General features: G+C 44.9%; 1 protein-coding gene across 6 annotated transcripts in view; it reads right to left on the reverse strand.

The window, feature by feature from the left end:
• PMS1 (PMS1 homolog 1, mismatch repair system component) overlaps positions 1 to 16864 on the reverse strand; it is a 653312-nt gene that overhangs the window by 156296 nt on the left and 480152 nt on the right. For all 6 annotated transcript variants that reach the window (XR_011022768.1, XM_068244909.1, XM_068244906.1 and 3 more), the window contains one exon: positions 2583 to 2702. Coding sequence is in view for 5 of the 6 variants with exons in the window: in XM_068244909.1 (XP_068101010.1) it covers positions 2583 to 2702 (120 nt within the window). In the remaining variant the exon portion in view is untranslated. The remainder of the gene's footprint in view (positions 1 to 2582; positions 2703 to 16864) is intronic.

The raw sequence follows: 16864 nt of genomic DNA on the forward strand, positions 1-16864 counted from the left end.
ACTTTGTGGGAATGCACAGCTCCTCACAGAAGCTGATGTAGGAGGTGACATTCTCTGTCCATTTCTCCACGCAGGGTGATGCGAGGGCATCCCAGTCAGTGCACTCAAAACAGACCGTCAGCTGCAGCTTGGCTTCCTCCGTCCACTTTCTGACAGTCCTGAGGACTGTCAGACTAAGAGGCCTTAGTTAGTCAATACATGGCATCATCCTGTTTCAAAACTTCTCCTTGTTTCTCCATGTATGTATGACCGATGTTCCGCTAGCTGCTGGAAGCAACTCAGTTAGTTTAGGCAGCCGCCATCACCATTGCCGTAAGCCACAGAATTCCGCAATCACAAGGCTAGCTCCAGCTTCTACGCTGCGGGCAGAGAGAAGCTAATGATCAAAGCGGGCCTCTTGCGGCAAAGAGATTGCCGACTAATTTCGCCCGGTACTTCTAGGCTTCCTCATGGAGTGGCTTACGTAGATGGGCCAATTCCTTTATGAGTACACATGGTCCACCTACCGGCATATTGGTTGGACAGCATACTCAGCCTTCCCTGCAAGATAACAGCCATTTCAGGGTCACATCAAAATCAATAATATAATATTCTGTTTTAATCTCGCTAGTTCACAGTTGTCAAAATCAAGGCCCGTGGGCCAAATGCGGCCCCATCTTGCCATTTTATGTGGGCCTCGAGAGTTTCAAATGTGCATCATTATAAGCAGTAAAAGAATGAAAGTACACTACCTTCCCATCCAGAAGAGCACACTAGAGATGGTGTTTCTGGCTGAAACCTTGTCCATTGAGCCGGGGTGCAGCAACGAATACCGGACCCCCAGCAAAATCAGCATAAGGCCCCCCCTTCTAGGATCCAAATTTCCTTGTGAGGCTGGTGAAAGAGACACACCCACTGAAGCAGGAGAAAAGGGCGCAGGAGCCCTTTCGGAAAAAATGGAGCCACCATAGGCACCTATTATAAAAGCTGCAAATAGCGGCAAAGAAAGGAAATTTGGACACGACGAGGGACAATTTTAAGTGCCAAAATGTACATTCTTCACCTCAAATCGCGGCTTTTATAATGTCTGCAATATGCATTCGATGCCTGGAGACAGCTGATTAACGGTAGTGATTTGCAATTTCAGCACTGGGGCTTGCGAAAATGCAAATAGCAGCTATTCCGCAATGCAATGGCTCTATTTTCATTTCTGCAAGTATTCCCGCAATGCAATGGCGCTATTCCGAAATGCAATACTGCTATTTGCATTTCCACAATTCAATGCTGCTACTCCACAATGCAATGCCGCTATTTGTCTTTCTGCAAGCCCCGGAGCCCAGGATTATTTAAAATCACTACCTAATCAGGTGCCGAAATTTACCTTGATTGCCATGATTTACCTTGATTGCAGCAGATCACGGCTGATACCCTGATACCCTCTACCCACATAGCTGAGCAGCATGATCAATTACTTTCGTGATCCATTTTCTGCAATTGTTATCTGAATTCTACCCTTTGCTATTCAGGAACTAATTAGGGAGCTCCCAAAGAACCGTATTACTTTTGAAAAGGGCATCGATCACTGCAGAGGACTGCAGCCTCTGCGCGAATGTGCGAATTTCTGTGATTGCGAATTTCTGTGAGCTTTTTAATGATGCTTTGACAATAAAGCTTATTTCAATTTGCATGCTCCCAAGAGCCAATTCTTTTTTTGATTAGTTTCTATCTTGAATATTGTTGGCATGGTGCATGCAAGTAAATGCTTTGGATAGCATTACTTTAATCTCTGGGTGTTATGATCAGCAATTGAAGGCACTTTCAGACACATTGGTTCTATTTGTAGAGATTGACAATTGAGAATATTTTACTAGCGGCTTCAGGTCAGGACATTATTCGGACACTCAACACCATAGTGGTGTGGAGCAGTGGACATCAAGAGTGTATCAGTGTGCCTGGCATTGTACTGGTGAGTTTGGCTGCTGTCAGGAGAGTTTCAGGTGCCTAGAATTGTAGTGTTGGTGACTGGAAGAAAAGAGAATTAAACAGGAGTGAGGTAGTAGTGCTGTGATGCTTAAAGTCAGCTCCACAGCACTAAAAAAATCACTTTGGCCCCATTTATACTGGAGCGGTTTACTAGCGATTTCAGCAGCACTTTTAATTGGTGGCGATCATGAGTGTTTTGAAAAGCGTTACTGCAATGTAAAGTGTATGGCAGTGTTCTCACTGCAGCGATCCCTGGTGATTAGCGATTTGATGAAATCACAAACACAGTGCATGCAGCATTTTTTTTTTGTCGTTTTTGAGGGACTGAGTTGTAATGTTAAAAAATTGCAAAACGCAATCGCTCCAAAATCACTTTCCATACCGTGAAAAATCACAGGAAAATCGCTTTGCAAAATGCTAGCAATTTTGCTAGAGTTTTGCTATTTCCAGTGTGAATGCGGCCTTTGAAATTTCCTGGCAGGTAGGAGCAATGCTCAGACGAATGGCTATTATCCTTAGCAATGCTCAGGTGATAAGAAATTTGCATGTAGCTATGATAAACATTGTAAAAATACATGAATAAGAGAGAGTAAAGTAATGAAAATAACTTCACTTTTTACCTTCAGTATTTCTTTTTGATGAACGGGTCGTTGATTTATGAAGATAAAACTCCTTTCACAACTTGATGAAAAAGTTGAGCTGCTGTCTTCACTCACAGGAAGAAATCCATTAATAATGATCTGTTTACAATAAAAAAAAAAAAAATAGGTGGTGTTATAAGTTAAGAGCGTATGTGAGGTACAGCTGGACGAAGCAGGTCATTTCGACGTGCACACTAACCTGCGCTGCACCTGATCTGGGTGCCACCAAAGACATCATTTAATTATGTCTATGACTGTGCAAGGGAAATTTGGGGTTCCAGCGATCGCTGGACCCCAAATTACTTCTCCCTCTGAGTTGCTTTGAAGCGGAGGGGGAATACTAATTAACGCCGCTCAGAATTTGTGCCAACTTTCTCCAAGGAGACCGTCACCACTTAAGCAGAATAGTATTTAAGCTCTTTTATTGCATACAAAGTGGCAGTACAATGACAGTCGCTGTTTCAGGCCTAGCCCTTTATCAAATTGCAGTAGCCAATTTGATAAAGGGATAGGCCCGAAACAGCGACTGTCATTGTACTGCCACTTTGTATGCAATAAAAGAGCTTAAATACTATTCTGCTTAAGTGGTGCCAGTCTCCTTGGAGAAAGTTGGTGTTTGTGCGTCCCAAGGGACACTGGGACGAAGACCGTGGCACACTGACTGTTGTTCAGTTTTGTGGTGCTCCTCCTATGCTACTTGTCTAGCTCAGAATTTGTGCGGCAGCAGGGTGAGCTATAATTCGGCTCACTCTGCGCCAAAGTGAAAGGCGGCGTATATCCATGTACGCCAGCTGGATGCCTCTCCATTGTTGCTATTGGTTATCTACTATAATCCTGGTTCCTCTCTATCATCCTCCACTGAACCAAAGTTCGGAGTAAAATGGCATACCTTATTATCATCGCTTCTAGAAAAGTGATCTTTAACAGGTGGATCTATTCAAGCACTCCTTCAGTGTGGGATTTTAAAGAGAAGTTTGCATCTACGGTATTTTATCAGTAGGATAAAAAAATAGAAAAAAGCTTCTTCAAAAAATGGACCCCTTTTACACTTTCAACATACACCAGAAAGGAGATTAATGAGCTAATGGAGCATTTCAAATATACTGAATGGTACAATATAGAACTACTCCAGGGCACACTGGGAATGTTGGAGATTTCATCATTATATTAGAGGTTTTCACAAAGTTACCAGAGATGACAAGGGGGTGCGGTATGTTATTGTTTATTGATCACCCATTGATAAGCTCATCTGTGTATTTTGCAAGGAGACCCGACTTGTTAAGGGCAACTCCTCGTAGTTGTAATATTCAGACAGACAAGATTGTTTGATGGAATATTTGATGTACTGTATATAAAAAAAACAAGTAAAATCTGTTTAAAACAAACAAACAATTCTGTTACACATGAGAGACAGACAAAACCACACTATAAAATTAGGGCCTGTTTGCACTAGAGCAAATCTGCATGCGTTTCCTGCATGCAGATTCGCATAGACAATACAAGTGGATGGGCCTGTTTCCACTTGTCAGGATTTCTGAGCAATTTTCTGTGCAGAAAAAATCTGCACGGTAGACCCCGCAGAATTCGCATACCGCACACCGCTATGCGAATCGCATACAATGTATTTAATAGGAAAATCGCATGCGGTTTTGGTATGCGAATTTTACCGCAAATTCACATAGGATTTCGCATGAAAGCAATGTAGAAGCACACAGGCACTGACATGGTTAAATTCGCATACACACTAACCTATGCGAAATCGTATGCGAATTTGAGGTAAAATTCGCATACGATATAGCTCCTGCATGCGAATTCGTCAGCGGGGCATCCGCGACGATTCTGCACCGCACAAGTGGAAACGGGCCCTTAATGTTAACCGTGGCTAAGTTCAGGGATTTCAGCTTTGCAAGCCTTAATACTACTCCCTACATTAGCGTGGTGCAGAGCTGAGGATGGACATGGGAAAATAGCATACATTTAAATAAAAGGTGCCTGAAAATGTGGGTGCCAATAAATGCCAATAGTAGAATACTGGCAATGTTACCAATACAGGTCCTTCTCAAAAAATTAGCATATTGTGATAAAGTTCATTATTTTCTGTAATGTACTGATAAACATTAAGCCTCATCTACACGCGTAGATGAGGCTGCGATCCGGCGGCTCAATTAGCCGCCGGATCGCCTCTTCCGCGTACCCGCGCGTGCCCGCCGCATTCGATTCCCCGCTCGTCCCCGCCGGCGCCGCTTATCTTCCGCTCGATTCCCTGCCATTGTCCCCTCGCGGGGAGTGAGCAGGGAATCGGCGGAAGCAAGATCCGTCCTGTTGGATCTTATCAATCGAGCTGCATCAGCGGCTCGATTGATAAGGAGCATCGCGGCCGCATCTACGTGTGTAGATGCGGCTTTAGACTTTCGTATATTTTAGATTCATTACACACAACTGAAGTAGTTCAAGCGTTTTATTGTTTTAATATTGATGATTTTGGCATACAGCTCATTAAAACCCCAAATTCCTATCTCAAAAAATTAGCATTTTCCTCCGACCAATAAAAGAAAAGTGTTTTTAAAACAAAAAAAGTCAACCTTTAAATAATTATGTTCAGTTATGCACTCAATACTTGGTCGGGAATCCTTTTTCAGAAATGACTGCTTCAATGCTCAGGTGTTATGGAGGCCCAGGATGCTTCGATAGCGGCCTTAAGCTCATCCAGAGTGTTGGGTCTTGTGTCCCTCAACTTTCTCTTCACAATATCCCACAGATTCTCTATGGGGTTCAGGTCAGGAGAGTTGGCAGGTCAATTGAGCACAGTAATACCATGGTAAATACCAGTGGTTTTGGCACTGTGAGCAGGTGCCAGGATGTGCTGAAAAATGAAATCTTCATCTCCATAAAGCTTTTCAGCAGATGGAGGCATGAAGTACTCCAAAATCTCCTGATAGCTAGCTGCATTGACCCTTCCCTTGATAAAACACAGTGGACCAACACCAGCAGCTGACATGGCACCCCAGACCATCACTGACTGTGGGTACTTGACACTGGACTTCAGGCATTTTGGCATTTCCCTCTCACCAGTCTTCCTCCAGACTCTGGCACCTTGAATGGCATGCAAAAGTTGCTTTTATCCGAAAAAAGTACTTTGGACCACTGAGCAACAGTCCAGTGCTGCTTCTCTGTAGCCCTGGTCAGGCGCTTATGCCGCCGTTTCTGGTTCAAAAGTGGCTTGACCTGGGGAATGCGGCACCTGTAGCCCATTTCCTGCACACGCCTGTACACGGTTGGCTCTGGATGTTTCTATTCCAGACTCAGTCCACTGCTTCCGCAGGTCCCCCAAGGTCTGAAATCGGTCCTTCTCCACAATCTTCCTCAGGGTCTGGTCATCTCTTCTCGTTTTCTGCCACACTTTTTCCTTCCCACAGACTTCCCAATGAGGTGCCTTGATACAGCTCTCTGGGAACAGCCTATTCGTTCAGAGATTTCTTTCTGTGTCTTACCCTCTTGCTTGAGGGTGTCAATGATGGCCTTCTGGACAGCAGTCAGGTTGGCAGTCTTACCCATGATTGCGGTTTTGAGTAATGAACCAGGCTGGGAGTTTTTAAAAGCCTCAGGAATCTTTTGCAGGTGTTTAGAGTTAATTAGTTGATTCAGATGATTAGGTTAATAGCTTGTTTAGAGAACCTTTTGATGATATGCTAAGTTTTTGAGATAGGAATTTTGGGTTTTCATGAGCTGTATGCCGTAGTGATCACGTGATCAGCAGCCATACGCGATGGCTGCTGATCACTCGGGGGAGATGTCGGCTGTCATATGACAGCTTAATCTCCCCCTCCGGGTGCGCACGATCGCGTTGGGAGCGGAAATTGCGGGCCGGCGTAGATTCTACGCCGCATCAGGCTAGAACAGCCACAAGTGCGGCGTAGAATCTAATGCACGCGGTCCCGAAAAGGTTAAAGGAGCATCACATACTTGAAACAATCTTATTTATGCACAATTTTGAAAGGATGCCAATAATTTTGTTCAGCCCATTTTTTGAAGTTTTGTGTGAAATTATGTCCAATTTGCTTTTTTCGTCCCTCTTTTTTGTTTTGTTCCAATACACACAAAAGGAATAAACGTGTATAGCAAAACATGTTACCGCAATACTTTTCTGTGAGAAATACTTGATTTTCTGGAAAATTTCTAGGCTGCCAACAATTTCGGCCATGACTGTATACAGTATATGCGGTGAGGTCAGACAGATGGGTCCTGCTAGAACTACTCTTTTTTTAAAAAAAACACTCTTTATTTTATTTTCATACAAAGACAGTGAAACGTGCAAGTATTCAGTGGCAAGTTGAATACCATATACATAAAATACAGCATCCTATAGCGACCAGTGCTATAGGAGTATCAAGTAGAAGAACAAAATACAAAAGAAAAAATTGCAGTATTGCAACAAGTTAAGGCAAATATAATCCAGTTAATATGGCCAATAAGAGTGTCAAATGCTGAGGAATAGATCCAACAGGGCCGGTTCTAGAAAGGCACATATGAGGGGGCAGTCAGAAATGTGAAGGGGGCATCATGTTTGGGCACATTTTTTCAGTAATGCTAGTGCGGCACACTTTGTGTGCCGCGGCGGAAAAAAAATGTGTGTGGTCATGACGTCATGTGGGCAGGGCTAACTGTAATGTAACACGTAAGAGGCGGCATTGCAAGACCCATTACTTCCGACACATGAAATGCAAGAACCATTACCTCTACAACACATAAAATACAACAACCGTCATCTACGACATATGAAATGCAAGAACAATTACCTCTGACACCAGAAATGCAAGAATTATTACCTCCGACACATGAAATGCAAGAACTATTACTTCCGACACATGACATACAAGAACCATTACCTCTGACACATGAAATGCAACAACCCCTACTTCCGACACATGATATGCAACAACCCCTACTTCCGACAAATGAAATGCAACAAATGATTTCCCAAACTCATGCAATGAGGCAAACATTACTTTTGACATATGAAATGCAGCAAATGGGAAACGAGGCAAATATTACCTTCCACGCATGTTAAAATTCAGTAAACATTACCGCCCACACATGAAAAATGCACATACACATATAAAATGCATCAAATGTTACCTCAGACATAATTTAATTAAATGTTCTGGCTCACTGGGTACTGGTGGGATGGAGCTGCTGAGTAGGGTGGGAAAGTGACACTGGATGCGGCTGTGAGGCTGACACTGGGCAGAAGGAGGATGACATTGACTGGAAGGGAGGATGGTGACACTGGGTGGGGAGGGGGGCGACACTGACTGGGTGGGGAGGAGGGCGACAGACTTTAGGTGGGGAGAAGGGTAATAGGTAGGTGTCCCAGTATAGGTAGCTAGGAATAGCATAAGTAGGTGCCTCAGTAGATAGCTAGGCATAGGTAGGTGTCCAAGTATAGGTAGCTAGGCATAGGTAGGTACCCCTGTAGGTAGCTAGGCATAGGTAGGTGCCCCAATATATAGCTAGGCATAGATAGGTGCCCCAATAGGTAGCTAGGCATAGGTAGGTGTCCCAGCTAGGCAAAGTAAGTTGATGCCCCAGTAGTAGGTAGCTAGGCACATAGGTAGGTGTCCCAGCATAAGTAGCTAGGTATAGGTAGCCAGTTGGGGAGCGGGGGTAAAAGTAGCCAGGCGGGCAGGGAGCGGGGAGTCAAGTGCCTTTTCTTACTTCCGGTTCCTGCGGTCCAATTGGAGTGGGCAGAGAACAGACGCCTGGGAGAGGAAGAGGCTGCGGGGATCACGGACAGTGGGTTGTAAATATGCCCGCTTTTATGCTATCACCAGCTGCTGCGCCCTCCCTGCTGCTCTGCCCCGGGAACTATGAGGGGGCAAGACATTTATTTGAGGGGAAGTTGCCCCCTCTCGCAGGCCCTGAGATCCAAACACACGTGTCTGCCCTCTTGTGCAAAACAACCATATCCTACAACAATTTGAGAGACCTAGGGCCCAACAGGAACACACAACCAGGCCCCTCAAACTGGCAAGGATGGTCAAAAAGGGCATATCATGTTAAAGTCAAATTATCTCAGCATGTGACAATAAAAAAGGGTTTCGCAATATACAAAAAAAAAGAAGAATGTAGGACAAAGAAGACATATGAGAATTAAAGAAAAAAAGGGTGAAGAAAAGAGACAGCAAAGAAACAAAGATGCTTGGACCAGGAGGCCAGAAAGCCCAACTCAACTCCAAAACATATGGACCAGGTTCATAGGGGTATCATGCACAAAATACGTGCCAGGAGTAGAAGATAAATTAACGAGATCCATCATTTGGATTAGAAGCAGCCAGGGTTTTATCGTAATCAGACTCTAGGAACTCAAGCTATGCTAGGAAGGTATGTGAGCATTGCTCCTAATTCTTATGCAGGGGAGCAATAAGGGATTCCATAGAGTGAATACATTTGAGTTCATGCACCCATTTCATAATCATTGGAGCTTGAGTAGATTTCCAGTGTCTAGCTATTCATATACAGTACAAGCTGCGTAAATAAGATTCATAAGAGAGCGCTTTAACGTCTTAGTGTTTTTTTTTAGTATTATGCAACAAGTAAAAAGACGGATCAGTGACTGGCTTCCCCCTTTCATAAGTTTGATATATTTATGGACCTCTAGCCAATAATTTGAAAGAGTGCCCACCTGTTGCTTGCATCTCCAGCATAAGGGATCAGAGTTACATAGTTATTTGGGTTGAAAAAAGACATACGTCCATCGAGTTCAAACAGAAAATAAAGTACAGTACACCTACCTGCTCCCTTTGCATATCCCTGTTGATCCAAAGAAAGGCGAAAAACCCTTACAAGGTATGATCCAATTAGCCCCAAAAGAGAAAAAAAATCCCTCTCGACTCCAGAAGGCAATCAGATAAAATCCCTGGATCAAAACCACTGGGCATTACCAAGTAATTATAATTTCAAAGCAAGGAAAGCATCTAAGCCCCCTTTAAATGCAGATATAGAATTTGCCATAAATACTTCCTGTGGCAATGCATTCCACATTGTAATCACTCTTACTGTAAAGCACCCTTTCCTAAATAAATGGTTAAAACTTTTTTCCTCCATGCACAGATCATGTCCCCAGTCCTTTGTAAAAGCCTAGGGACAAAAAAGATCATCCGCCAAGCTTTTATGTATTTATACATATTAATTAGTTCACCTCTCCAGACTAAATAAACCCAGTTTATCTAACCTTTCTTGGTAATTGAGACCTTCCAACCCTCGTATCAATTGTGTTGCTCGTCTCTGCACCTGCTCTAAAACTGCAATATCTTTCCTGTAATGTGGTGCCCAGAACAGAATTCCATATTCCAAATGTGGCCTTACTAGAGAGTTAAACAGGGGCAATATATTATGCTAATATACTGAGTTTTTATTTCCCGTTCAATACATCCCAAAATTGTATTAGCTTCAGCTGCAGCAGCTTGGCATTGAATAAGATTATTTAATTTGTTTTCGATGAGTACTCCTAAGTCTTTCTCCAAGTTTGTACCCATCTGTATCTCGTTTATTTTGTATGGTGCTAGACCATTGGTATGACCAAAATGCATGACTTTACATTTTTCAACATTAAATTTTATCTGCCATTTACCGTATATACTTGAGTATAAGCCAAGTTTTTGGACCACAAAAAGTGGACCAAAAGTGGGGGTCGAGTCACCTCCGAGTCTTTCTCCCTGCCAGCTGCCTGCCACCAGAGCGGATCGATCTATGCAGTTTTTAAGCTTCCCACGGGCCTTTCTCCCTGCCACTGTGCTGTACTGCATATGCTGGGGTGCATATATGGGACATACCAGTATACATAGACCTATACAGTAAGCCTGAAGTACTTACTATACACTAATATGAATTTGTGTTTGTGTGCAGTGTGAGATTTTTCTTTTTCTAGGGTCACATTAAATGGCTGTATGATTAAGGCTGCTTACACACCAAGACGTACGTGCGCCTGTAACGCTCCCCCAACGCACAGCAATGTAACACAAGTGGGCTGTTCACACAGCCCACGTTGCGTTACATGTAACGCTGCACGTTCTGTGCAAAGTGCAGCATGCTACGGCGTTGGAGCGGCTATAGCCGCGTTAGACTGTTTGCACATGCGCAGTGGGGGGCGGAGGAGGCGGGGAGAGCCAGCTACAGTAGCCGCGCACATGGCTACTTAATATTCACTGCACTGGCGGGCGCTGATTGGCCGGCGGGACCACGTGATGCGGAGTGTCTCGCTCCGCATCACGTGGTCCCGCTGGCCAATCAGCGCCACTCTGGGAGACATTATAGGACTCGAGCCGCCTAACGCGGCTCACTCTACCGTCGGCTCTTGCAGCACCATACGTTGTGTTAGGTGCACGTTATGCGACCTTAACGTGCCACCTAATGCAACGTCTTGGTGTGCAAGAAGCCTAAATCACTGATTTAGTGCTTATAATAATAATGATAATTGCAGTATTTGTATAGCGCCTTTCTCCTGTCGGACTGAAAGCGCTTGCGAGGCAGCCACTAGAGTGCACTCAGTAGGCAGTAGCAGTGTTAAGGAGACTTGCCCAAGAAACTCCTTACTGAAATAGGTGCTGGCTTACTGAACACGCAGAGCCGAGATTTGAACCCAGGTCTCCTGTGTCAGAGGCAGAGCCCTTAACCATTACACTATCCAGCCACTGCTTACTGAACATTACAGTGAGAGATGTTTGGCAGCATACTTATAATGGGAGATGATCCAGCCTGCATACTTTGCTGGACTTTGCAATACAGAATCTGATTTATTTATAAAAAATATGCCAAATATCTTTGGGAACTGGAGAGTGGAATCCTTGTCCTCCTGAGGTTATTTTAGTGTGTCTGAAGACCGAAACTGTGTACATGCTTACAATGGTATTTGGCGGCTGGTGGGTGATTGCTCCGTTGTTGTAGCATTTCCTACCCCTGGCTTATACTCAGATCAAACATTTTATCCAGTTTTTTAAGGGGAAAGTTGGGGGGTCGGCTTATACTCGGGTCTGCTTATACACGAGTATATACGGTATGTGCCCATATAGCCATCCTATTTAGACCCTGCTGCAATATGTCACTATCCTCTTGAGAGTTGATGATTCTGCAAAATGTTGTATCTGCAAAAATAGCAACATTGCTTTCTACTGCATCTACTAGGTCATTAATAAATAAATTGAAGAGCACTGGACCCAGTACTGACCCCTGGGGGACCCCAATGCTATCAGTCACCTATTTTTAATAAGTTCCATTGACCCCAACTCTTTGATTTCTGTCCATTTGACAGTCCCCTATCCATGCACACAGACTCTTCCCCAGTCCTTGCATCCTCAACTTCTGCACCAGACTTTTGTGTGGAACAGTGTCGAAGGCCTTTGCAAAGTCCAAGTATATCACATCTACAGCATTCCCAATATCCACATTAGCGTTCACTACCTCATAAAAGCTGAGCATGTTAGTCAAACAGGACCTGTCCTTAGTAAACAGATGCTGATGCTGACTTGCTGAGAAATAAGATTATTTTCTACTATGAAGTCTTGTATAGTATCTCTTAGTAAACCCTCAAATAGTTTGCACACAACTGATGTTAAGCTTACAGGTCTGAAATTTCCCAGATCTGATTTTTTGCCCTTCTTAAATAATGGGAAAACATGGGCTGTGCGCCAATCTAATGGAACTCTGCCAGTTGAAAGAGAGTCACAAAAGAGAAGAAAAATGGGTTTATCAACAAATGAACTTAAAGTGGTCTAACACTCAGCAATTAAACTTTGCTTTAAAAGATTGCTTACAGCTTAGAAACTATTATGCCAGATTTTTTTTTAGCAGAAATTCACTGAATGGATTTAACATGACATTTTAGGCCCCCGTTCACGTACGGTTGCACTCCGGATGCGTTCCGTTTGCTTCCATTTTTTCATCAGTTAGGGATCCGGTTGATATCCGGATCCGTTTTTTAAAGAGATAACAGACTATAAATTCTTGGGGTCTGGGAGGTCTGCAGAAGCCCTGGGATCATTGTTGGAGACAGCCTGACATGTGGAGACCATCCTTGGATATAGAGACTGCAGTTTGGACCATGGATCCAGTCTTTTTGTACTCATTGTACCTGGGATTGTCTCCTTTTTGATTTTTACATATTATTATGTGGGAAGAAGGCGTGCTCCTCGCAGGAGATGGTGGGTGCACCCTCTATCAGCGAGGAGGCAGAGGAAGGGAGAGTTCCAGAGCCTCTACCGGGACCTGAGACGACACCCAGAGAAGTTCTACAGTTATACCGGGATGTCCATTCCCCTGTAAGTATCCAGACCTAAACACACCACCCAGCACCATCCCTAAAACACCCCACCCTCACAACACCTCACCCCTGTTTACCTAGCTAAACACCCCACCCTCACCCCCACAACACCTCACCCCTGTATACCTAGTTAAACACCCCTCCCTCACCCCTGTATACCTAGCTAAACACCACCCCACCCTCCACAGAACACCCAAATCCCTCTAAACACACCTCCCCCACGCTTCACCCAACACCTTGTCCCACAGCAAACTTTACAGCTTTTTCCTTTCCATCTCCTAGGTTTGATACCCTCTTGGAGATGGTGAAGGATGACCTAAAGAAGAAGGATACCAGGTTCAGGAGAGCAGTCACACCACAAGAACAGCTATTGATCACGCTGAGGTACGTAAAAACAATATTTTTTTATTTGGAGATAAATAACTTTTCAACATGAAAACATTCTTCCAATATGGAAGACTAAACATAAATAACAGTTCTATGGTACAATAGCATGGTCATGGACAATAGTTGTGTGTATATAGACTCCCTTGAGCATGGCCTTCAAATCCTGGGATACAGGAATATCAACATGACATGGCAAGGCCTAGGTGTACTTTGAACCATACCATGTCATGTTGTAAAAGGTTTCCTGCCTCACAGAATCAGAAGGTCATGTCCAAGGGAGTGCGGTTGTGCATCGGACCGGTCTTGGTCCATTGTAGTTTTCCCCCCGCCCCCCCCCCCCCCCCAAAAAAAAAATTGAGATACATTTACAAGTGCTAATTATCAGTGCAATATGGCCACCAAGGCCAACAAGAAATAGTGCAGTAATGGTGCTAAATTTTTCAAAAACACATGCAAATGGGCCACTAGGCCAACTTTTCAACATCATGGTCGTAGTGCCTTGAGGGGGACACTAGGCCCTATGTAGATAAGGAAATACAAAGCATAACTACTTGGACACGGTAATCTGAAGCTGGGATGAAGGAGACAGGGCAGGGAAAAGTCTTGGCTTAGCCCTGTCCTGGTCTCCTTCATCCCAGGTTCCAACCATGTCCAAGGGTGAGGAACAAGAACAACCAACTTTGTGTGGCACAGGTGCAGGACATAGTTTGTGCAAAAGGTGCAGGGCATAGCTGCCCTAAAGGCACACTTGTGACCCAGGTATAGTGTCTTTCGGGGACACCAGGCCCTAAATGTAAGCACTTAATAACATAACTATTTGGACATGGTCCTCTGAGCCTTGGATGAAGGAGACAGGGCAGGGAAAGGCTTGGCTAGCCCCGTCTTGGTCTCCTTCATCCAAGGTTCAGAGGACCATGTCCAGGAACAAGAGGAAAGTTGGCGCACAGCGGCAGAGGCACAAAAGACCAAAACGGTTGTTAGATATCCTGTAGGACATAGCCCTCAAAACCATGGAATTGATGTAGGAGGACAGGAATGGAAAGACCAAAGCAGAAGCCATATAGTCATTGGTATTTACAGGTTTTGAAGGCTATGTCCTCGGGAGATAATGAAGAGATGATTCAAATGTTTGGGTCGACAGCACTTGTTGGGAAAATGCTAGATGGTGGCTGGAAATCAGGACTGTCTTGGGTGCTGGTCGTGCAAGTGCTGGACCCTGACAACAGTGGTGTGAAAGGAACTCCTCTGTAGCCAGTGTATGACTGTGAGGAAGATTTCCAGTGGAGCGATGGAGGTTGGGAAAGTCTGAATGATGCCGGTTGGATCAATGGTGTCTCCATATGCTGTTTGATAGCATCCAGCAAACTAGTGTGGCATGCCATCATATAGTGACTTGGCACCTTCTCCAAAAAGGGTAGCAGGGACATGACAGTATGGAATGCCGGGTGTGTCTGCAGTTTCATCATTTCACTAGTTTGATGATGCATCTGCTGCATCATCTGCTGCAGCTGTGCCACTGCTTGGTGATGTTCGGCGCGCAGCTGATCGAACTGTGCCCTGTGTACTTCGTGCATCATTTTATACTCCTCTGTGTAATGACCGTGCACAGCCCGTAGCTCGTTTTGTAGGGAATCGATGTGTTGCCTGTATTGTTCGATTAAATGTCCCCTGTCCCCATCCTGCAGCTGCCTGGTGATAAGGGCCTCATGGCTTTGTAAAATGCCCAAAAGTCCAGACAACGCACCAGACATTTCAGCCTCAGTCTCCCTTCGGGTTGGGGTGGGGCCAGGAGGAACTCGACGCCTCACTTGGGGGGTAGGTTCATCACGCCGGCCTCTACGTTGCCCTGCGTGGCTGTTGTGGTTGAATGGACTCTGCTGTTTCTTCGACAGCTTGGTCACTAGGTCCTGGCACCTCTACATCTTGGGTGACTTCCCCCACGTCCAGATCAATTGGTTGATTCTCTTCCAAAAGATCTAGCACGTCGGTGCTAGACGACCTCCTCCTTCTTAGCGGTGGGACGTACTTGCTATCCAACACCTCATCATCGATCTCCTCCTCGCTGGTGTACTGTGCCGCAGGTTGCTCTTGCTCCTCCTCAAAATTGTCTTGAGTCCTGTAGATAATAAAAACGATATTATTGGTTTGACAACAGACATCATATACAATGTTTTGTCAATACATGGTCAAAGTCATGGTAGTCGTCGGTCAACGTCATATACAATGCCTTCTCAGTTCATGGTCACCATAGTGGTACTTACTCTCTCGGTTCCACACTTGAACGTAGGAATGACAATTGTTGAGCGTATTGGTAATCTTTGCATTGGGAGGCCCCACTTCCGCTTCTTTCTTCCTTGCCTTTGAGCCGTAGCCATTTCAAATAGGCGTCCCTGATACAACGCCATTGAACTTTGTACTTTTCACCTGCAAAGACATAAAAAATTGATTTTGATTATTTCTCTTGTAGGTACATCGCAACTGGACAAACTTATGCATCGCTACATGTCACTTTTCGCATTGGGAAGAGCACGGTGGCAGGCATCGTCGTGAGGACCTCAAGAATCCTTTGGAGAAGACTAAGGGCCACATATATGCCAGTGCCAGACACCCACAAATGGGAGGAGATCGCCAAGGGCTTCTGGACCCAGTGCAAGTTTCCCAATTGTGTTGGCGCGCTGGACGGCAAACACATCCGGATTCAGAAACCCTCGAAGAGTGGCAGCCATTATTTCAACTATAAAAAATACTTCAGCATTGTGCTAATGGCAGTGGCGGATGCGGACTATAAGTTTGTCTACGTGGATGTGGGGTCGTACGGAAGTTCCAATGACTCTGGAATCTTCCAACGTACGGCCCTTTGCCAGTGTTGGAGGAAGGCAGACTGCATCTTCCCGGTGACAGACCCTGGCCTGGGACAAGGGCACCGGCCTACCCCTATGTGTTTGTGGGGGACGAGGCCTTCGCCTTGTCCAGCCATGTGATGCGGCCGTACCCAGACAGGGGCCTTGATGCCAGGCAGCTCCACTTCAACGCTCGGTTGAGCCGTGCAAGGAGAATGGTGTAATGCACATTTGGGATCCTGGTGTCAAAGTGGAGGGTGTTCCACACGCCGATGCTGTTGAAACCGGGCAACGCAGTCGACGTGGTGAAGGCAGCGTGCATCCTCCATAACTTTGTGCGTCAGGATGAAAAGGACACTCCAGAACCCCCAAATGTGCTTCCACTACTGCCAATGAGGAGGTATGCCACCAGGCCAAGGACAGTGTCCCTCCGCAACAGGGACCAAATGAAAGACTATTTCCAGACCCGTCCAGGACGAGCTTGAATTCTTTCTTGTTTTTACCGTTTGTTAGATTTTTTTTGCTTTTAACATTTGTTAGTTACAAAGTTATAAAATTAAAAAAATTTTAATAAAAATGTTGTTTTAACTTTTCAATGGGCAACCTGGATGTTGTATGTGCGCAGAGCATGCGTGTCCAGGCCACAGGATTGCACTTGCGGCCCAGACACGCATGCTACAAAGGTGTGGCAGGGCAACAGGTGGGTGGGCCATGGCACA

This window comes from Hyperolius riggenbachi, chromosome 7 (genome assembly GCF_040937935.1).
Source record: "Hyperolius riggenbachi isolate aHypRig1 chromosome 7, aHypRig1.pri, whole genome shotgun sequence".
Lineage (NCBI taxonomy): Eukaryota > Metazoa > Chordata > Amphibia > Anura > Hyperoliidae > Hyperolius > Hyperolius riggenbachi.